A 23,134-nucleotide genomic window follows, 5' to 3' on the forward strand; every position below is an offset into this window, starting at 1 on the left:
TGAGGCTAGCTCCTCCCCTACTATCCCCCCTCCAAGCCAGTCTACGTAAGACTGTGCCCGAGGAGAGCTGTAATAAACAAACCTTAAGGTAGAGGAGGTTAACAACGCCTTGTAAACCAGGAGAACACAAACTAAACCTGGAACAGAACCTGACAAAAAACAGGCTAGCCCGAACTCAACAAAAAGTCATATAGTGATCTGCAAACCGTTAAGCAAAAAACAAGGAGGAACAGCGCTGGCGGGCATCCAGTGGCCCCTGTGGAATCGGAGAAAGGGATTTATCGGTAAGTACCAAAATCCTGATTTCTCCTTCATCCACTAGGGGCCACTGGAGCGTAGTTACAATGGGGACGTCCCAGAGCTCCCAAAAACGGGTGGGAAAGCGCTGAGAGTCCTGTAAAAACTGCTCGGCCAAACAGTGATGCAGAGGCCGCAAAAGTGTCAAACTTGTAGAATTTGACAAAACGAATGTCGGTTCGACCAAGTAGCCGCCCGACAAAATATTCATGGAGACCCCGCGGGCAGCCGCCCACGAAGGTCTTACAATGCGTGTAAAGTGCGCTGAAATGGAAAACGGAGGCTCCCTAGTAACCGCCAAGAAGACTGTCTGATGGTCAGATGTAACCAACAGCCCAGCGTATGCTGGGACCCCGGCTATTTAGTACGGGAGCATCGTACAGAACAAAGAAGAAAAACACTTCATCGAATAGCCTGAGACCTCTGTAGAGAGAGTTGGCGAGCCCTGACAACATTCAGAGAGGACTGAAAAACACTAGTGTCAGATTTATATGAAAAATGGACATCCCCTCTGGAAGAAACAACCGCTGAGGCCGAAGCACAGCCTGGGGAGTTGCCAATAGAGTACTCCCTGAAAAAGAGGCCGAACTTACGGCCGCTAGGCTAATTGATCCTAATGCGAAACATCCTGTAACCTAGAGGACAATTGTTCCCCAATCTACCTGCTCTGGACACGGAAGAACCGCGCTGCCGCATATGTCGATGGATCCCTGAGCAAGGTTGCCTCAGGAAAACGGCGGCTTGATGGACCGGCGATACACCGAGGTGTATACCCTAGAGAGGTTCTGATACCATCTCCTGCCTTCTGCGGGGAAAGGATAGGAAAACAAACATTGTTTGATACCTGATATTGTGTATTCGGGTGTCTGTCGGCCGCCTACCGGAGCCTGCCCAGCTCATCCGAAACCGGACCAGTCGGTCATTTCGTCATTGGCGTGGAACCCTGATGGACTTGACGTGTCCGCCTCCTTTACCTGCAGTATCAGATGAACTGCTGTATAATGCACCTGTATCTTCTGAGACACTGGTTCAGATCCACAGAAAACAGACATCATCAGTAATGTATGGAATGTTAGCAAGGTTCCTTTAGAAACCTGGAGAGGTGAAATGACGTACCAGGTCTCTGGTTAACAGTGACATTACCTGCATAATCTGAGCTGTTCAAACAGGGGTGTCCTGCAGGTGCGTGGAGGGCTAAGCAGATGGCTCCGCCGCATACTTCACACCTAAGAGGGAATTCTTTGACTATCCCAGGTGAGACAAACGAAAGGAGAAAAGGTGGGTTAAATAAACAGAGCCCTACGTAAGGTCTGCACTATAATGTGTGACCGACACGATTCAAATAAACTTTCTGGAGCAGCGGAGACCTGAACCAGTAGCGCTGCGCTGTGGGACAGGAGTCTTAGCCCTAGGCTATAGGAGCTCTCCTTAAAGTTTTGTTTGGATTCAAACCCCTGTTCAGATACCCGCTACTAGCGTACTGAGCCACAGCGCTATTTGTCTGATGCCTTACACACATTCCCCAATTACAAATAGCATTAGTAACTAGTGACACCCAGGAATAATAAAGGGAAGGCAACACCCCGCCCTGTATGTAGTGTACCGCTAATTAAGGTGCACCAGATGTTTCTCGGAGGTTCCGCTGGCTTTTCAAAATGGTGACCAGCCTGTGAGAAAAGATGGGGGAAAATGTTATATGGCAAGGTGGGGTATTCTGTTATTAGAAAACATTGCGGAAGTGTTTGTTTTATCCCCTATATCTAGTATTGTATGGATATATCTATATACATACCCACACACACTTAAAATAAGAATCTACTTACCGATAATTCTATTTCTCATAGTCCGTAGTGGATGCTGGGGACTCCGAAAGGACCATGGGGAATAGCGGCTCCGCAGGAGACTGGGCACAAAAGTAAAAAGCTTTAGGACTACCTGGTGTGCACTGGCTCCTCCCCCTATGACCCTCCTCCAAGCCTCAGTTAGGATACTGTGCCCGGACGAGCGTACACAATAAGGAAGGATTTTGAATCCCGGGTAAGACTCATACCAGCCACACCAATCACACCGTACAACTTGTGATCTGAACCCAGTTAACAGCATGATAACAGAAGGAGCCTCTGAAAAGATGGCTCACAACAACAATAACCCGATTTTTGTAACAATAACTATGTACAAGTAATGCAGACAATCCGCACTTGGGATGGGCGCCCAGCATCCACTACGGACTATGAGAAATAGAATTATCGGTAAGTAAATTCTTATTTTCTCTAACGTCCTAGTGGATGCTGGGGACTCCGAAAGGACCATGGGGATTATACCAAAGCTCCCAAACGGGCGGGAGAGTGCGGATGACTCTGCAGCACCGAATGAGAGAACTCCAGGTCCTCCTCAGCCAGGGTATCAAATTTGTAGAATTTAGCAAACGTGTTTGCCCCTGACCAAGTAGCTGCTCGGCAAAGTTGCAAAGCCGAGACCCCTCGGGCAGCCGCCCAAGATGAGCCCACTTTCCGTGTGGAATGGGCTTTTACAGATTTTGGCTGTGGCAGGCCTGCCACAGAATGTGCAAGCTGAATTGTACTACAAATCCAACGAGCAATCGTCTGCTTAGAAGCAGGAGCACCCAGCTTGTTGGGTGCATACAGGATAAACAGCGAGTCAGATTTTCTGACTCCAGCCGTCCTGGAAACATATATTTTCAGGGCCCTGACTACGTCCAGCAACTTGGAATCCTCCAAGTCCCTAGTAGCCGCAGGCACCACAATAGGCTGGTTTAAGTGAAAAGCTGAAACCACCTTAGGGAGAAATTGAGGACGAGTCCTCAATTCTGCCCTGTCCGTATGAAAAATTAGGTAAGGGCTTTTATAGGATAAAGCCGCCAATTCTGAAACACGCCTGGCTGAAGCCAGGGCTAACAGCATTACCACTTTCCATGTGAGATATTTTAAGTCCACAGTGGTGAGTGGTTCAAACCAATGTGATTTTAGGAATCCCAACACTACATTGAGATCCCAAGGTGCCACTGGAGGCACAAAAGGAGGCTGTATATGCAGTACTCCCTTGACAAACGTCTGAACTTCAGGAACAGAAGCTAGTTCTTTTTGGAAGAATATTGACAGGGCCGAAATTTTAACCTTAATGGACCCTAATTTGAGGCCCATAGACAGTCCTGTTTGCAGGAAATGCAGGAATCGACCCAGTTGAAATTCCTCTGTAGGGGCCTTCCTGGCCTCGCACCACGCAACATATTTTCGCCAAATACGGTGATAATGTTGTACGGTCACATCCTTCCTGGCTTTGATCAGGGTAGGGATGACTTCATCCGGAATGCCTTTTTCCTTCAGGATCCGGCGTTCAACCGCCATGCCGTCAAACGCAGCCGCGGTAAGTCTTGGAACAGACATGGTCCCTGCTGGAGCAGGTCCTTTCTTAGAGGTAGAGGCCACGGGTCTTCCGTGAGCATCTCTTGAATTTCCGGGTACCAAGTCCTTCTTGGCCAATCCGGAGCCACGAGTATAGTCTTTACTCCTCTCCTTCTTATGATTCTCAGTACTTTTGGTATGAGAGGAAGAGGAGGGAACACATACACTGTCTGGTACACCCACGGTGTTACCAGAGCGTCCACAGCTATTGCCTGAGGGTCCCTTGACCTGGCGCAATACCTGTCCAGTTTTTTGTTGAGGCGGGACGCCATCATGTCCACCTTTGGTTTTTCCCAACGGTTCACAATCATGTGGAAGACTTCTGGGTGAAGTCCCCACTCCCCCGGGTGAAGATCGTGTCTGCTGAGGAAGTCTGCTTCCCAGTTGTCCACTCCCGGAATGAACACTGCTGACAGTGCTATCACATGATTTTCCGCCCAGCGAAGAATCCTTGCCACTTCCGTCATTGCCCTCCTGCTTCTTGTGCCGCCCTGTCTGTTTACGTGGGCGACTGCCGTGATGTTGTCCGACTGGATCAACACCGGCTGACCCTGAAGCAGAGGTCTCGCCTGACTTAGGGCATTGTAAATGGCCCTTAGTTCCAGGATATTTATGTGAAGTGACGTTTCCATGCTTGACCACAAGCCCTGGAAATTTCTTCCCTGTGTGACTGCTCCCCAGCCTCTCAGGCTGGCATCCGTGGTCACCAGGACCCAATCCTGAATGCCGAATCTGCGGCCCTCTAGGAGATGAGCACTCTGTAACCACCACAGGAGAGACACCCTTGTCCTTGGAGACAGGGTTATCCGCTGATGCATTTGAAGATGCGATCCGGACCATTTGTCCAGCAGATCCCACTGAAAAGTTCTTGCGTGGAATCTGCCGAATGGAATCGCTTCGTAAGAAGCCACCATCTTTCCCAGGACCCTTGTGCATTGATGTACTGACACTTGGCCTGGTCTTAGGAGGTTCCTGACTAGGTCGGATAACTCCCTGGCTTTCTCTTCCGGGAGAAACACCTTTTTCTGTACTGTGTCCAGAATCATTCCTAGGAACAGCAGACGTGTCGTCGGAATCAGCTGCGATTTTGGAATATTTAGAATCCATCCGTGCTGTCGTAGTACTACTTGAGATAGTGCTACTCCGACCTCTAACTGTTCCCTGGACCTTGCCCTTATCAGGAGATCGTCCAAGTAAGGGATAATTAAGACGCCTTTTCTTCGAAGAAGAATCATCATTTCGGCCATTACCTTGGTAAAGACCCGGGGTGCCGTGGACAATCCAAACGGCAGCGTCTGAAACTGATAGTGACAGTTCTGTACCACAAACCTGAGGTACCCTTGGTGAGAAGGGCAAATTGGGACATGGAGGTAAGCATCCTTGATGTCCAGAGACACCATATAGTCCCCTTCTTCCAGGTTCGCTATCACTGCTCTGAGTGACTCCATCTTGAACTTGAACCTTTTTATGTAAGTGTTCAAGGATTTCAGATTTAAAATGGGTCTCACCGAGCCGTCCGGCTTCGGTACCACAAACAGCGTGGAATAATACCCCTTTCTCTGGTGAAGGAGGGGTACCTTGATTATCACTTGCTGGGAATACAGCTTGTGAATGGCTTCCAATACCGCCTCCCTGTCGGGGAGAGATGTTGGTAAAGCAGACTTCAGAAACCGGCGAGGGGGAGACGTCTCGAATTCCAATTTGTACCCCTGAGATACTACCTGCAGGATCCAGGGGTCCACTTGCGAGTGAGCCCACTGCGCGCTGAAATTCTTGAGACGGGCCCCCACCGTGCCTGAGTCCGCTTGTAAGGCCCCAGCGTCATGCTGAGGACTTGGCAGAAGCGGGGGAGGGCTTCTGTTCGTGGGAAGAGGCTGTCTGCTGCAGTCTTTTTCCCCTTCCTCTGCCCCGGGGCAGATATGAGTGGCCTTTTGCCCGCTTGCCCTTATGGGGACGAAAGGACTGAGCCTGAAAAGACGGTATCTTTTTCTGCTGCGAGGTGACTTGGGGTAAAAAGGTGGATTTCCCAGCCGTTGCCGTGGCCAGCAGGTCCGATAGACCGACCCCAAATAACTCCTCCCCTTTATACGGCAATACTTCCATATGCCGTTTGGAATCCGCATCACCTGACCACTGTCGCGTCCATAACCCTCTTCTGGCAGAAATGGACATCGCACTTACTCTTGATGCCAGAGTGCAAATATCCCTCTGTGCATCACGCATATATAGAAATGCATCCTTTAAATGCTCTATAGTCAATAATATATTGTCCCTGTCCAGGGTATCAATATTTTCAGTCAGGGAATCCGACCAAGCCACCCCAGCACTGCACATCCAGGCTGAGGCGATTGCTGGTCGCAGTATAATACCAGTATGTGTGTATATACTTTTTAGGATATTTTCCAGCTTCCTATCAGCTGGTTCCTTGAGGGCGGCCGTATCCGGAGACGGTAACGCCACTTGTTTTGATAAGCGTGTGAGCGCCTTATCCACTCTAGGGGGTGTTTCCCAACGCGCCCTAACCTCTGGCGGGAAAGGGTATAATGCCAATAATTTTTTAGAAATTAGCAGTTTTTTATCGGGGGAAACCCACGCTTCATCACACACCTCATTTAATTCATCTGATTCAGGAAAAACTACGGGTAGTTTTTTCACACCCCACATAATACCCTTTTTTGTGGTATTTGTAGTATCAGAAATGTTCAAAACCTCCTTCATTGCCGTGATCATGTAACATGTGGCCCTACTGGAAAATACGTTTGTTTCCTCACCGTCGACACTGGAGTCAGTGTCCGTGTCAGTGTCTGTATCGACCTGAGGTAACGGGCGTTTTATAGCCCCTGACGGTGTTTGAGACGCCTGTACAGGTATTAACTGATTTGCCGGCTGTCTCATGTCGTCAACAGTCTTTTGTAAAGTGCCGACACTATCACGTAATTCTTTCCATAAGACCATCCAGTCAGGAGTCGACTCCCTAGGGGGTGACATCACTAACACAGGCAATTGCTCCGCCTCCACATCATTTTCCTCCTCATACATGTCGACACAGCGTACCGACACACAGCACACACACAGGGAATGCTCTGATAGAGGACAGGACCCCACTAGCCCTTTGGGGAGACAGAGGGAGAGTTTGCCAGCACACACCAGAGCGCTATATATATACAGGGATAACCTTATATAAGTGTTTTTCCCTAATATAGCTGCTGTATATATTAATATGCCAATTTAGTGCCCCCCCTCTCTTGTTTTACCCTGTTTCTGTAGTGCAGGACTGCAGGGGAGAGTCAGGGAGCCTTCCTCCAACGGAGCTGTGAGGAAAAAATGGCGCCAGTGTGCTGAGGAGATAGGCTCCGCCCCCTTATCGGCGGCCTTTCTCCCGCTTTTTAATGGAAAAATTGGCAGGGGTTAAATGCATCCATATAGCCCAGGAGCTATATGTGATGTATTTTTTGCCAAACAAAGGTTTTTTATTGCGTCTCAGGGCGCCCCCCCCCAGCGCCCTGCACCCTCAGTGACCGGAGTGTGAAGTGTGCTGAGAGCAATGGCGCACAGCTGCGGTGCTGTGCGCTACCTTATTGAAGACAGGACGTCTTCTGCCGCCGATTTTCCGGACCTCTTCACTCTTCTGGCTCTGTAAGGGGGCCGGCGGCGCGGCTCCGGGACCCATCCATGGCTGGGCCTGTGATCGTCCCTCTGGAGCTAATGTCCAGTAGCCTAAGAAGCAAAATCCACTCTGCATGCAGGTGAGTTCGCTTCTTCTCCCCTTAGTCCCTCGGTGCAGTGAGCCTGTTGCCAGCAGGTCTCACTGAAAATAAAAAACCTACTTTAAACTTTTACACTAAGCAGCTCAGGAGAGCCCCTTAGCCTGCACCCGTCTCGTTCGGGCACAAAAATCTAACTGAGGCTTGGAGGAGGGTCATAGGGGGAGGAGCCAGTGCACACCAGGTAGTCCTAAAGCTTTTTACTTTTGTGCCCAGTCTCCTGCGGAGCCGCTATTCCCCATGGTCCTTTCGGAGTCCCCAGCATCCACTAGGACGTTACACAAACATAACTATATATGTATATATACACACACACCACCGTGAAACCAACCGGGTAGATAAATACTGTCTATGTGAACCCAATAGGGTAGATAAATACTGTGTATTTGTAGGTAAAGAAATACTGCACAGTAGATTTTTAAATTATTAATGAGCTGAGTCCCAGCTACTGTAATAGAGCAGGTTCCCTGATTTGCCTGTAGGAAATGCCGGGCAGAGGACTCTACTGCAGGGAGGAATGTAGCTATATTTCAGCAGCATGAAGTATGGAAAAGCTAAAAACCCCAGAGACAGGGTCTGTTGCCTAGCGACAGTGAGACCTGGGAGCCCGCTGAGTAAAGCGGGTTATAAGCCTTTACTCCCCCCTCCTACCTGCAAAGAAATCCTCCCTGCACAGCCAGGAGAGGAATGAGCCTTCAGTGTGAGACTGTGGAGCGGCGTGCTGCAGCGGCGCGGGGAGCGGAGAGAGCCCGCCGTACAGAGCGGGAGTTAGCTCCGCCCCCCCTGCCTCGGCGTGCCAATGTATCCCCCGGCCGCCTTGCTGCGGCCGGGGAGCGGGTAAATGTAACCCCCGGTGTTTGCTGCTGCCGGGGAGCGTGTAACCCCCCTGCCGCCTGTATGCTGCGGCCGGGGAGCGGTGTGTAACCCCCGGCCGCCTGTATATGCTGCGGCCGGGGAGCGGTGTGTAACCCCCCGGCCGCCTGTATGCTGCGGACGGGGAGCTGAGAGTCTGAGCCCGCCGGCCGGAGCGGGAGTTAGCTCCGCCCCTCTTTTTCGGCGCCACTTTTAATTTTAAAAACCCACTCTGTATTACCCGGCTGCCTGTAAGCTTGTATGCTGCGGCCGGGTAGTGTAAATGTATCACCCGGCTGCCTTCTGCTGCAGCCGGGGATTGAAGAGCGCTGAGCCCGCTTACAGAGCGGGCTGAAGCTCCGCCCCCCACATAATGGCGCCAAGTTCAAACTAGTAAGTGCGCCCTCTCCTCTGCTGATGCACTGCAGCGTTATAAGGGGGTTAGAGGTTATGCAGGACACAACGCAGGAAAGACCGTCACATCTAAGAGTCTCACTCTGTATGTAAAATCACACATCAGTCTGGAGGGGGGGAGATTGTACTCACCGCTGTCCTTCTTCTGATGGAGTGGCCCCGACACGCGCCGCACGCAGCGGTGTCCGGCCGGAATCTTCTGTGATGGAGTGGCCCCGACACGCGCCGCACGCAGCGGTGTCCGACCATTTTTGATACTCACCGCTGCCATAATCTTCTGCTGGATGGAGTGGCCCCTACACGCGCCGCACGCAGCGGTGTCCGCCAACTCAGGAGAGGTCAGTGTCTCCCTCAGCCGGGGGCCCATCCCGAGCCGCACGCAGCTGCGATGGGACCCCGCCGGCAGCCTCCCGCGGTGCAGACTGGCAGTGGCAGTGCCAGATATGCCCTCATGCTGTCAGATATGCCCCTCATGCTGCCACATATGCCCCTCATGCTGCCAGATATGCCCCTCATGCTGCCAGATATGCCCTCATGCTGCCACATATGCCCCTCATGCTGCCACATATGCCCCTCATGCTGCCACATATGCCCCTCATGCTGCCGCATATGCCACCTCCCCAAGTGCCAAACATGCTCCCCCAGTGCCTGTTACTTACCCCTCCGTCGATCCCGCGCTGTCTTCTGAAGGAGGGACACGAAGCGCACAGCGCGCGCCTCTCCTGTGTCCCTCCTGCATCTCTGGCGGCCGCGGCGGGTCTATTAAAGGAAGTGCCGGTTCGTGATCAGAGGTCACGAACGGGTACTTCCTTTAATAGACCAGCCGCTGCCGCCGGAGATGCAGGAGGGACACAGGTGAGGCGCGCGCTGTGCGCTCCGTGTCCCTCCTTCACACTGCACTGCCACTGACTCGAGTATAAGCCGAGGTGGCTTTTTCAGCACAAAAAAAAGTGCTGAAAAAGTCGGCTTATACTCGAGTATATACGGTACTGCTCCACATCCTGCATGCTGAGCGGAAGATAGAACGCCCTCTACCACCTGTGGGACATCACAACTGCCACTGATAACATCCCCAGCTCTGCCACGGGATAGATAGGGGCCCAGGGGCCTACAATGCTGTCAAGACAGCCCTGGAAACTGCCTGTGTGTGATGGTGGAGAAACACGTCAAGGACTTTTGGCAGACACTTCCAATGCTATTGGAGCCCTTACAAGCATTTCTTGGCCTGCAGTGGAGCGACAGCCATGTTCTCCCCCCACCGGATCTGCACTAATCACATATACCAAGCCAGAGACCAGACCGAGCACGCAGTGCATGGGGCGGATGAAATACATCTAGCGGTAAGATATTGTGTGCGGAGGTGGGGGAGGTCGGGCACAGCACTGGCTGAGCACTGCGGCCTGTGCTCCACTACAGCCATTCATATCCACATCCATTCATGCTATTAAGCTCATTTACAGAACCTGACTCTTTACATCATTTATTCATAAGCAAAATGGAGACGGAGCTCTAATACAAAGAGGAATCTGGACTATGGTTTCCAAGTGCACTATCAGTAATTATTAACCAGTGCGGACTATTGTTAGGTCTTAATAACCTAATAAACAAATAAAAACTCAAATAATAGCGCTCAGTATAGTTTCATATATGATAACTGGAAAAATACTTATAGTCCATATGAATATGTTTAAATACAGTCCAATCTCGAGGTGATTCCTCCTGTTGTTATCTGAGGACGATCAAATCTTCCACTCCATACGACGTATCAACAAGATATGTGAACAAAAGCAAAAATATGCATCATGGTGTAATACGTCTTTAAATGCTGGAAATGCACAGTGCAGCATGAAAAAACTAATTTTCAAAGAAGGTGGATGGCGTACCCCACTCACAATCAATAAGACTGATCTCCACACATAAAGGTATCTTTCATTTCACCAAAAAACTATAGGTCAGGCATATAGTACGGTGCGTACCATTACTCACTCGGAACAAGCCGCGAATCCTCACGTAGCGGTTTCTTTATATATGGCTCCAAAAATATTCAAAAAAGTGTAGTAATTAAAAACACTTTAATATAAATAAAACAAATATACATACAGTGGACCTTAACACAAAAATGGTTCAAGGGCGGACAGTGAGAGAGCTGATAAGGCCGCCGGCCGAAAACAGCACTAACCAGCAAGATAGTGAAACCACAAATCCAACCTCAAGAAACCAAATCATGCAGGAACCACCTGTAAGCACTCATCCAACGCGTTTCTCCCCGCAAATGGGGCTTTTTCAAGGATCAAGAGTGCTCTGCTGACAAAGATATTTATAAGAAGAAACCGGAAATTGGATAAAAAACAGCTGAATCCAACTGATTAATTGATAGTAACAGTTGCCATGGTAACACGTCTCCACGTGTACCCAGCATGCTGTGCATATCTAATTATCTACATCCTAAAACCTCATTTCGGACGGTCACTTCCGCCCTCAATGAGCTAACTTCCTGTCCGCGTCTCCATAGCTACCGCCAGTACTCGCGGACAGACGTGTATTCAAACGTGCCCTCAACATTAAAGTACGGACAGACATTTCCGCCCACACATGACTGCCCACACTATGATAGGCCTTTAACCCTGTCTCCAAAGTCATCGCCATGCTAACGGACAAAAATGAATAAATAAATATCCGTCCGATTCTCTATAAAGACCGCCAATGCTCATAAGCAATTAAGCCGTCTGACATATCCATAGCTAGAGTGCAAACGAACACTCCCGCACACATTGTAATGGGCCCCTGCCCATGTCTCCATGGTAATCGCCAGTGCTCCCGGACAAACATAACTACCTGTCTACGTCCCCATGGCAACCAATATTTATATTGACGTTGCCATAGCGCCTCCTCGGTAAAGAGGAGACAAAACAAGATGGTTAATATGTTAGTAGCAAATTCTACACATAACCTATATAATGCAAGCAAATATATAAACCCTTTAAAGGCCTGTATAGAGAAAAAAATATATATATGATCTCTTGAGGGCACACCTACATATAATTGTAACCAACACAAAAATTAATATAATAATAAAAAGGAGGTTGATTCAAAAAGGCACGCCTTGTTATCTTGAGGTTGAATTTAGGCAACTAAAAACAGTTATAAAAACCATCTGAGTTCAAATTCATGATTAAGACCTCCTGGTACCAGGGTTTGCAAGTTAAAAACCACTTCATTTCACTTTTTGCTAATCTAATATCATATATGGTCGGTAAGCCTTATATTAGTAAATAATTTACCGGTTTACTGCACTGAGAAAATTAACAGTATTTGCACTGTAACATTTACAAGATTATTATTATTATTATTTTTTGTTTATATTATGGATATTTATATCCTAGATCCTGAATAAATACTATGATTATTTCGCTACTACCTCTTTATAGGAACCAATGACATGCAATCTATGGGGAGACTGCACTTACTATGAAGTTTGAACACACACTAAACCATCATTGTTACTTATTTACTCTACGCCAGTAGCATTTATTACAAGAGACTGAAGTATTGTTGGTAAATCTATCTACAGTGTTTCTGTTTCCTGTGTTAGCCAACTATACCAGCCCACTATTTGTCTCCTTCTGTTAGGGGACTGTTAAGGCTAACTGTTGCAGGAACTAGTGTCAGTATTTATCATATTGGCCCTGACTGCGTCAGGCATATCTCCCCATGACGTGTTCATACCACACGCAAACCTAGGTGTGTGTTTTTTTGTCATTTTTTTGTTGTTTTCTATTGTTTTGTCATTTTTGTATTTATGTGTGTATGTTTTTGTCCCAGTCCTGGCTGGTGGCAACAGCTTTAAATGGTAATTAATAAAAGTTAGATTTTATGCAATATTTTTCAATGAGTGCCCCCCAAAAAAACGAGAGTCTTTTCCTCTTCTTTTTTGGTATACTAGTGTTCACTCTCAGGGGTGCACCTCCACATGAGTTACTGCTATAGTATCCTTCAATGAAGGATTAAATTCTAAACTACTGTGGTTTTTTTCCAATTCATTCAGTGTCATATCATATTTCACCACCTGTGCTCAAGTTTCCCATATCCCCTTTCTCCCTCTACATTAAAATTGTTTTCCCTATATATAATTTATTGCATGAACACTGTATCACATAAACAGCATATTTGCTGTTACACGTGATAAATTGTTGATTCTTGAACTCCTTATCATTCCATAGGAATGAATTCAATTTCCTATTTTTGGATGGGCAACTTCTACACATTATGCAGTCGCCACACCTATGAAAACCCTGATTTCTCACTATACCACCTAAGGGTTTATCAACATATGCACTGGATGTTAATTTATCCCTCAAATTGGGTGCTCTTTTGTATATAAATTTGGGTTTTTCAGGCAAAATAGAGGACAGAACTGGATCTTTTTTGAGAAGATACCAATTTTTTTGGAATACATTTTCTATATGTTTATGGTAACCATTATATTGTGTCACAAATGCTACATTGTGAACTGTTCCTATAGATGGTTCTTTTGCTTTGGTTACCAACAAGGTTTCTCTGTCTACAGCTGCTATTTTCTCTAAGGATTCTTGTAGACGCAGGGGTTTATATCCTTTCTGTATGAATTTTTTCTTCATAGTTTGTGCCTCTGCAGTATATTTCTCTTTTTCTGAACAATTCCGTCTAAGACGCGTGAATTGTCCATCAGGCACATTTTTTAACCATATAGGTAAATGATTACTTTGTGTGCTGATATAAGTATTTGAGTCTGTCGGTTTAATATAAACTGTAGACTCCACTTTATTATCTACAACATATAGACGGAGGTCCAAAAAATTCACCTCAGAAGTGCTCTGATTAAAGGTTAAGACAATCCCCAAGTCATTGGTATTTAAATAACGGCAAAAGTCCTCCAAAGAATTGAAGTCCCCTCTCCAAATAAAGAGGACATCATCTATGTACCGCCACCATTGGACCAGGTTCGACCCCCAGCCATGACCACCCCAAACTGAGGTGTCCTCCCATCTGGACATGAAGAGGTTCGCATAGCTGGGGGCGAACCTGGTCCCCATGGCGGTACCGACCTCCTGATTGTAATACTCTCCATTAAAATTGAAATAATTATTTTGCAAAATGAAAGAAATACCTTTAAGGGTGAATTCTTGATGGCTTTCTTGTAATTCTGTGGTCATTAAGGTGGTTTTGACCGCCTCTAAACCATCTGAGTGTTTGATAATCGTGTATAAAGAAGTGACGTCACCTGTCACCAACCACATATCACTTTCCCATTTCACATCCTTTAATCTATTCAACACATCACGTGTATCTTTTAAATATGAACGACCTTTAGTCACCAAAGGCTGTAACTGAAAATCGATGTAATGTGACATATTGGCAGTGATTGAGTTCGTACCTGCTACAATAGGGCGTCCTGGGGGGTGCTGTTCATCCTTGTGCACCTTCGGTAGAAGATATAGCACTGGAATTGTATATTCATTATTAATAAGAAACTCTGAAGTGGATGTGTCAAGTGTACCATTATCTGAGTATTCCTTTACTAACTCCTTCAGACTGTTTAACACTCTCACTGAAGGGTCGGCCCTTAATTTCCTGTAAGTGATGCCATCCTTCAATTGGCGCATAGCCTCTTTTTCATAAAAGGTCCTGCTCATAATGACAAACCCCCCCCCCCCCCCCTTGTCTGCCGGTTTAATTATGATAGACTCATTTTTCTGTAGTCTATCCAAAGCGTCTCTTTCACTTTTAGTGAGATTATGGGGTATATGCAATTGTGGTCGAATTCCCGAAATTGTCGAATTTCGGGTCATTTTCGACCCAAAAAAAAAATCGCCTATGCAATTCAGTGCTTTCCGACCAAAAAACGGACTTTCAAAATTCGACTTTTTGAAATTCGAATTTTTGCAAATTCGACTTTTCTGCAATGATATAAGTGCTGCAATTCGACCAAAGCATATTCAATTCAAGTTTGGAAATTCGACAGCAGTGCTTTTAGACAGCAAATTCGTCATTTTCAATCCGCCACACTTTGGAGGGTGAAAACAAATAAAAAAATTTTAAACATGTTTTTTTTTGTGTTTTTTTTGGGGGGAATAGCAGATCTATTTATATTAGAAGGGATTAGGTACTTTTTTTTTTTTTTTTGGAGGCACAAATATTATTTATATATTTTTTAAAATATTATTTTTTTTTTATTTTTTTTTAATGCTGGAACGGTGAAATCATAAAAAAAAATGGCGTGGGGTCCCCCCTCCAAAGCATAACCAGCCTCGGGCTCTTCGAGCTGGTCCTGGTTCTAAAAATGCGGGGAAAAAATTGACAGGGGTTCCCCCGTATTTTTAAAACCAGCACCGGGCTCTGCGCCTGGTGCTGGTGCCAAAAATACGGGGGACAAAAAGAGTAGGGGTCCCCCGTATTTTTAACACCAGCATCGGGCTCCACTAGCTGGACAGATAATGCCACAGCCGGGGGTCACTTTTATGCCGTGCCCTGCGGCCGTGGCATCAAATATCCAACTAGTCACCCCTGGCCGGGGTACCCTGGGGGAGTGGGGACCCCTTCAATCAAGGGGTCCCCCCCCCCAGCCACCCAAGGGCCAGGGGTGAAGCCCGAGGCTGTCCCCCCCCCATCCAATGGGCTGCGGATGGGGGGGCTGATAGCCTTTTGTGATAATAAAAAGATATTGTTTTTTCCAGTAGTACTACAAGTCCCAGCAAGCCTCCCCCGTAAGCTGGTACTTGGAGAACCACAAGTACCAGCATGCGGGAGAAAAACGGGCCCGCTGGTACCTGTAGTACTACTGGGAAAAAAATACCCAAATAAAAACAGGACACACACACCGTCGACAGTAAAACTTTATTACACACTACCGACACACACATACTTACCTATGTTCACACGCCGACATCGGTCCTCTTCTCCATGTAGAATCCACGGATACCTGAAAAAAAAGATCAATATACTCACCTCAGCCATGGTCCAGAGATAAATCCACGTACTTGTTAAAAATAAAAAAACGCAAATACCCGCTCCATAACGGACTGAAAGGGGTCCCATGCTGACAAATGGGACACCTTTCCACGAATGAGACCTGTCAGTGACAGCTGTCACAGAAAGGTCTCTAAGCCAATCAGGAAGCGCAACTTCGTTGCGCTCACCTGATTGGCTGAGCGCTGTCTGTACTGTGACAGCGCATCGCACAGCTCCCTCCATTATATTCAATGGTGGGAACTTAGCGGCTAGCGGTGAGGTCACCCGCCGGTCAGCGGCTGACCGGCGGGTGACCCCACCGCTACCCGCAAAGTTCCCACCATTGAAAGTAATGGAGCGGCTTTGCGATGCGCTGTCACAGTACAGACAGCGCACAGCCAATCAGGTGAGCGCCACGGAAGTAGCGCTTCCTGATTGGCTGAAGGGACGTCAGTGACAGGAGTCACGTGATGTCCCGGCATTCGGGAGAAAGGGGTCTGATGTGAAAGCATTGGACCCCTTTCTAGTCCGGTATGGAGCGGGTTTTTGCGTTTTTTTTTTTTAAAACAAGTACGTGGATTTTACTCTCTGGACGTGGATTTATCTCTGGACGCTGGAAGGTGAGTATAATTTTTTCACAGTTACCCTCGGATCGTCGGAGACCGTGGCAGTCGGCGTGTCAACATAGGTAAGTATGTGTGTGTCGGTAGTGTGTAATAAAGTTTTACTATCAAGGTGTGTGTGTCCTGTTTTTATTTGGGTATTTTTTCCCCAGTAGTACTACAGGTACCAGCGGACCCGTTTTTCTCCAGCATGCTGGTACTTGTGGTTCTCCAAGTACCAGCTTGCGGGGGAGGCTTGCTGGGACTTGTAGTACTGCTGGAAAAAACAATATCTTTTTATTATCACAAAAGGCTATCAGCCCCCCCATCCGCAGCCCATTGGATGGGGGGGGACAGCCTCGGGCTTCACCCCTGGCCCTTGGGTGGCTGGGGGGGGGGACCCCTTGATTGAAGGGGTCCCCACTCCCCCAGGGTACCCCGGCCAGGGGTGACTAGTTGGATATTTAATGCCACGGCCGCAGGGCACGGCATAAAAGTGACCCCCGGCTGTGGCATTATCTGTCCAGCTAGTGGAGCCCGATGCTGGTGTTAAAAATACGGGGGACCCCTACTCTTTTTGTCCCCCGTATTTTTGGCACCAGCACCAGGCGCAGAGCCCGGTGCTGGTTTTAAAAATACGGGGGATCCCTGGCCAATTTTTCCCCTGCATTTTTAGAACCAGGACCAGCTCGATGAGCCCGAGGCTGGTTATGCTTTGGAGGGGGGACCCCACGCCATTTTTTTTCCGGGTTTTTCACGTTTTTTTACCGTTTTTTAAAATCGCGGCAAAATCCGCCAAATCGGCCGATTTTCGCCCGCGACTCTGGCGAATCCGTTTTTCATTGAATATGGTGAATTCCGGAAGCCACCTTCCGGGATTCACCTGTCGAATTGAGTCGAATTAAAAAACGGCGAAAATTGCCGCGAATTCGACCGCAATTGCATATACCCCTATGTCTATGGGCAGGAAGATTGTTTTGTAAGGCACGTATCTCTTCATTTACTATTTTATGGAACGACTCCACAAAGCATCCCTTTACATGACTGGGGTTAAAATGTGAAGGTTTTTTAAACCTCATTTCATTCTGGACCTGTATTTGCTGATCATTTCTATCCCCCCAAATTTTTTTTAAAGAAAATTTACGTACAAATTTTTGAATATCAATAAATAAATTGAAAAAATTGATCTCATTAGAGGGACAGAATTTCAAACCTTTTTTTAAAACTGAAATTTCGTCATCATCTAAGACATATTCACTTAAATTAAAAATTTTAGTGATGACTTCTTCAGTTAATATTGCAGATTCCCTACGACCATATATGATATTAGATTAGCAAAAAGTGAAATGAAGTGGATTTTTAACTTGCAAACCCTGGTACCAGGAGGTCTTAATCATGAATTTGAACTCAGATGGTTTTTATAAATGTTTTTAGTTGCCTAAATTCAACCTCAAGATGACAAGGCGTGCCTTTTTGAATCAACCTCCTTTTTATTATTATATTAATTTTTGTGTTGGTTACAATTATATGTAGGTGTGCCCTCAAGAGATCATATATATATTTTTTTCTCTATACAGGCCTTTAAAGGGTTTATATATTTTCTTGCATTATATAGGTTATGTGTAGAATTTGCTACTAACATATTAACCATCTTGTTTTGTCTCCTCTTTGCCGAGGAGGCGCTATGGGCAACATCAATATAAATATTGGTTGCCATGGGGACGTAGACAGGTAGTTATGTTTGTCCGGGAGCACTGGCGATTACCATGGAGACATGGGCAGGGGCCCATTACAATGTGTGCGGGAGTGTTCGTTTGCACTCTAGCTATGGATATGTCAGACGGCTTAATTGCTTATGAGCATTGGCGGTCTTTATAGAGAATCGGACGGATATTTATTTATTCATTTTTGTCCGTTAGCATGGCGATGACTTTGGAGACAGGGTTAAAGGCCTATCATAGTGTGGGCAGTCATGTGTGGGCGGAAATGTCTGTCCGCACTTTAATGTTGAGGGCACGTTTGAATACACGTCTGTCCGCGAGTACTGGCGGTAGCTATGGAGACGCGGACAGGAAGTTAGCTCATTGAGGGCGGAAGTGACCGTCCGAAATGAGGTTTTAGGAAGTAGATATAGATAATTAGATATGCACAGCATGCTGGGTACACGTGGAGACGTGTTACCATGGCAACTGTTACTATCAATTAATCAGTTGGATTCAGCTGTTTTTTATCCAATTTCCGGTTTCTTCTTATAAATATCTTTGTCAGCAGAGCACTCTTGATCCTTGAAAAAGCCCCATTTGCGGGGAGAAACGCGTTGGATGAGTGCTTACAGGTGGTTCCTGCATGATTTGGTTTCTTGAGGTTGGATTTGTGGTTTCACTATCTTGCTGGTTAGTGCTGTTTTCGGCCGGCGGCCATATCAGCTCTTTCACTGTCCGCCCTTGAACCATTTTTGTGTTAAGGTCCACTGTATGTATATTTGTTTTATTTATATTAAAGTGTTTTTAATTACTAAACTTTTTTTGAATATTTTTGGAGCCGTATATAAAGAAACCGCTACGTGAGGATTCGCGGCTTGTTCTGAGTGAGTAATGGTACGCACCGTACTATATGCCTGACCTATAGTTTTTTGGTGGAATGAAAGATACCTTTATGTGTGGAGATCAGTCTTATTGATTGTGAGTGGGGTACGCCATCCACCTTCTTTGAAAATTAGTTTTTTCATGCTGCACTGTGCATTTCCAGCATTTAAAGACGTATTACACCATGATTCATATTTTTGCTTTTGTTCACATATCTTGTTGATACGTCGTATGGAGTGGAAGATTTGATCGTCCTCAGATAACAACAGGAGGAATCACCTCGAGATTGGACTCTATTTAAACATATTCATATGGACTATAATAAGAATTTACTTACCGATAATTCTATTTCTCGGAGTCCGTAGTGGATGCTGGGGTTCCTGAAAGGACCATGGGGAATAGCGGCTCCGCAGGAGACAGGGCACAAAAAGTAAAGCTTTAGGATCAGGTGGTGTGCACTGGCTCCTCCCCCTATGACCCTCCTCCAAGCCTCAGTTAGGATACTGTGCCCGGACGAGCGTACACAATAAGGAAGGATTTTGAATCCCGGGTAAGACTCATACCAGCCACACCAATCACACTGTACAACCTGTGATCTGAACCCAGTTAACAGTATGATAACAGCGGAGCATCTGAAAAGATGGCTCACAACAATAATAACCCGATTTTTGTAACTATGTACAAGTATTGCAGATAATCCGCACTTGGGATGGGCGCCCAGCATCCACTACGGACTCCGAGAAATAGAATTATCGGTAAGTAAATTCTTATTTTCTCTATCGTCCTAGTGGATGCTGGGGTTCCTGAAAGGACCATGGGGATAATACCAAAGCTCCCAAACGGGCGGGAGAGTGCGGATGACTCTGCAGCACCGAATGAGAGAACTCCAGGTCCTCCTTAGCCAGGGTATCAAATTTGTAGGATTTTACCAACGTGTTTGCCCCTGACTAAATAGCCGCTCGGCAAAGTTGTAAAGCCGAGACCCCTCGGGCAGCCGCCCAAGATAAGCCCACCTTCCTTGTGGAATGGGCATTTACATATTTTGGCTGTGGCAGGCCTGCCACAGAATGTGCAAGCTGAATTGTATTACACATCCAACTAGCAATAGTCTGCTTAGAAGCAAGAGCACCCAGTTTGTTGGGTGCATACAGGATAACAGCAAGTCAGTTTTCCTGACTCCAGCCGTCCTGGAACCTATGTTTACAGGGCCCTGACAACATCTAGCAACCTGGAGTCCTCCAAGTCCCTAGTAGGCGCAAGGCACCAAAATAAGCTGGTTCAGGTGAAACACTGACACCACCTTAGGGAGAGAACTGGGGACGAGTCCGCAGCTCTGCCCTGTCCAAATGGACAACCAGATATGGGCTTTTTTGAGAAAAAAACCACCAATTTGACACTCGCCTGGTCCAGGCCAGGGCCAAGAGCATGGTCACTTTTCATGTGAGATGCTTCAAATCCACAGATTTGACTGGTTTTAAACCAATGTGATTTGAGGAATCCCAGAACTACGTTGAGATCCCACAGTGCCACTGGAGGCACAAAAGGGGGTTGTATATGCAATACTCCCTTGACAAACTTCTGGACTTCAGGAACTGAAGCCACTTCTTTCTGGAAGAAAATCGACAGGGCCGAAATTTGAACCTTAATGGACCCTAATTTGAGGCCCATAGACACTCCTGTTTGCAGGAAATGCAGGAATCGACCGAGTTGAAATTTCTTCGTGGGGCCTTTCTGGCCTCACACCACGCAACATATTTTTGCCACATGTGGTGATAATGTTGTGCGGTCACCTCCTTTCTGGCTTTGACCAGGGTAGGAATGACCTCTTCCGGAATGCCTTTTTCCCTTAGGATCCGGCGTTCCACCGCCATGCCGTCAAACGCAGCTGCGGTAAGTCTTGGAACAGACATGGTACTTGCTGAAACAAGTCCCTTCTTAGCGGCAGAGGCCATAAGTCCTCTGTGAGCATCTCTTGAAGTTCCGGGTACCAAGTCCTTCTTGGCCAATCCGGAGCCATGAGTATAGTTCTTACTCCTCTACGTCTTATAAGTCTCAGTACCTTAGGTATGAGAAGCAGAGGATGGAACACATACACCGACTGGTACATCCATGGTGTTACCAGAACGTCCACAGCTATTGCCTGAGGGTCTCTTAACCTGGCGCAATACCTGTCCCGTTTTTTGTTCAGACGGGACGCCATCATGTCCACCTTTGGTATTTCCCAACGGTTTACAATCATGTGGAAAACTTCCCGATGAAGTTTCCACTCTGCCGGGTGGAGGTCGTGCCTGCTGAGGAAGTCTGCTTCCCAGTTTCCATTCCCGGAATGAAACACTGCTGACAGTGCTATCACATGATTTTCCGCCCAGCGAAAAGTCCTTGCAGTTTTTGCCATTGCCCTCCTGCTTCTTGTGCCGCCCTGTCTATTTACGTGGGCGACTGCCGTGATGTTTTTCCCACTGGATCAATACCGGCTGACCTTGAAGCAGAGGTCTTGCTAAGCTTAGAGTATTATAAATTTACCCTTAGCTCCAGTATATTTATGTGGAGAAAAGTCTCCAGACTTGATCACACTCCCTGGAAATTTTTTCCTTGTGTGACTGCTCCCCAGCCTCTCGGGCTGGCCTCCGTGGTCACCAGCATCCAATCCTGAATGCCGAATCTGCGGCCCTCTAGAAGATGAGCACTCTGTAACCACCACAGGAGAGACACCCTTGTCCTTGGATATAGGGTTATCCGCTGATGCATCTGAAGATGCGATCCGGACCATTTGTCCAGCAGATCCCACTGAAAAATTCTTGCGTGAAATTTGCCGAATGGAATTGCTTCGTAGGAAGTCACCATCTTTACCAGGACCCTTGTGCAATGATGCACTGATTTTAGGAGGTTCCTGACTAGCTCGGATAACTCCCTGGCTTTCTCTTCCGGGAGAAACACCTTTTTCTGGACTGTGTCCAGAATCATCCCTAGGCACAGCAGACTTGTCGTCGGGATCAGCTGCGATTTTGGAATATTTAGAATCCACCCGTGCTGTTGTAGCAGTATCCGAGATAGTGCTACTCCGACCTCCAACTGTTCCCTGGACTTTGCCCTTATCAGGAGATCGTCCAAGTAAGGGATAATTAAGACGCCTTTTCTTCGAAGAAGAATCATCATTTCGGCCATTACCTTGGTAAAGACCCGGGGTGCCGTGGACAATCCAAACGGCAGCGTCTGAAACTGATAGTGACAGTTCTGTACCACGAACCTGAGGTACCCTTAGTGAGAAGGGCAAATTTTGGACATGGAGGTAAGCATCCCTGATGTCTCGGGACACTATATAGTCCCCTTCTTCCTGGTTCGTTATCACTGCTCTGAGTGACTCCATCTTGATTTGAACCTTTGTAAGTGTTCAAATTTTTTTAGATTTAGAATAGGTCTCACCTAGCCTTCTGGCTTCAGTACCACAATATAATGTGGAATAATACCCCTTTTCTTGTTGTAGGAGGGGTAATTTGATTATCACCTGCTGGGAATACAGCTTGTGAATTGTTTCCCATACTGCCTCCTTGTCGGAGGGAGACCTTGGTAAACCAGACTTCAGAAGCCTGCGAAGGGGAAACGTCTCGACATTCCAATCTGTACCCCTGGGATACTACATGTAGGATCCAGGGGTCCTGTACGGTCCCAGCGTCATGCTGAGAGCTTGGCAGAAGCGGTGGAACGCTTCTGTTCCTGGGAATGGGCTGCCTGCTGCAGTCTTCTTCCCTTTCCTCTATCCCTGGGCAGATATGACTCTTATAGGGACGAAAGGACTGAGGCTGAAAAGACGGTGTCTTTTTCTGCAGAGATGTGACTTAGGGTAAAAACGGTGGATTTTCCAGCAGTTGCCGTGGCCACCAGGTCCGATGGACCGACCCCAAATAACTCCTCTTCCTTTATACGGCAATACACCTTTGTGCCGTTTGGAATCTGCATCACCTGACCACTGTCGTGTCCATAAACATCTTCTGGCAGATATGGACATCGCACTTACTCTTGATGCCAGAGTGCAAATATCCCTCTGTGCATCTCGCATATATAGAAAATGCATCCTATTAAATGCTCTATAGTCAATAAAATACTGTCCCTGTCAAGGGTATCAATATTTTTAGTCAGGGAATCCGACCAAGCCACCCCAGCTCTGCACATCCAGGCTGAGGCGATCGCTGGTCGCAGTATAACACCAGTAT

At 47.1% G+C, this 23,134-nt stretch overlaps 1 protein-coding gene across 4 annotated transcripts in view; it reads right to left on the reverse strand.

The window, feature by feature from the left end:
• The window catches only part of LOC134948477 (RIB43A-like with coiled-coils protein 2), a 74,560-nt gene that overhangs the window by 18,173 nt on the left and 33,253 nt on the right, over positions 1–23,134 (reverse strand). Inside the window, exon 3 of one of the 4 annotated variants that reach the window (XM_063936470.1) lies at positions 1,384–1,542. The exons of the other annotated variants lie outside the window; for them this stretch is intronic. Within the exon in view, the coding sequence (XP_063792540.1) occupies positions 1,524–1,542 (19 nt within the window). The 3' untranslated portion in view covers positions 1,384–1,523. Of the gene's footprint in view, positions 1–1,383; positions 1,543–23,134 lie in introns of those variants that run through there. 4 annotated transcript variants of the gene reach the window in all.

This window comes from Pseudophryne corroboree, chromosome 8 (genome assembly GCF_028390025.1).
Source record: "Pseudophryne corroboree isolate aPseCor3 chromosome 8, aPseCor3.hap2, whole genome shotgun sequence".
NCBI classification, from domain to species: Eukaryota; Metazoa; Chordata; class Amphibia; order Anura; family Myobatrachidae; genus Pseudophryne; species Pseudophryne corroboree.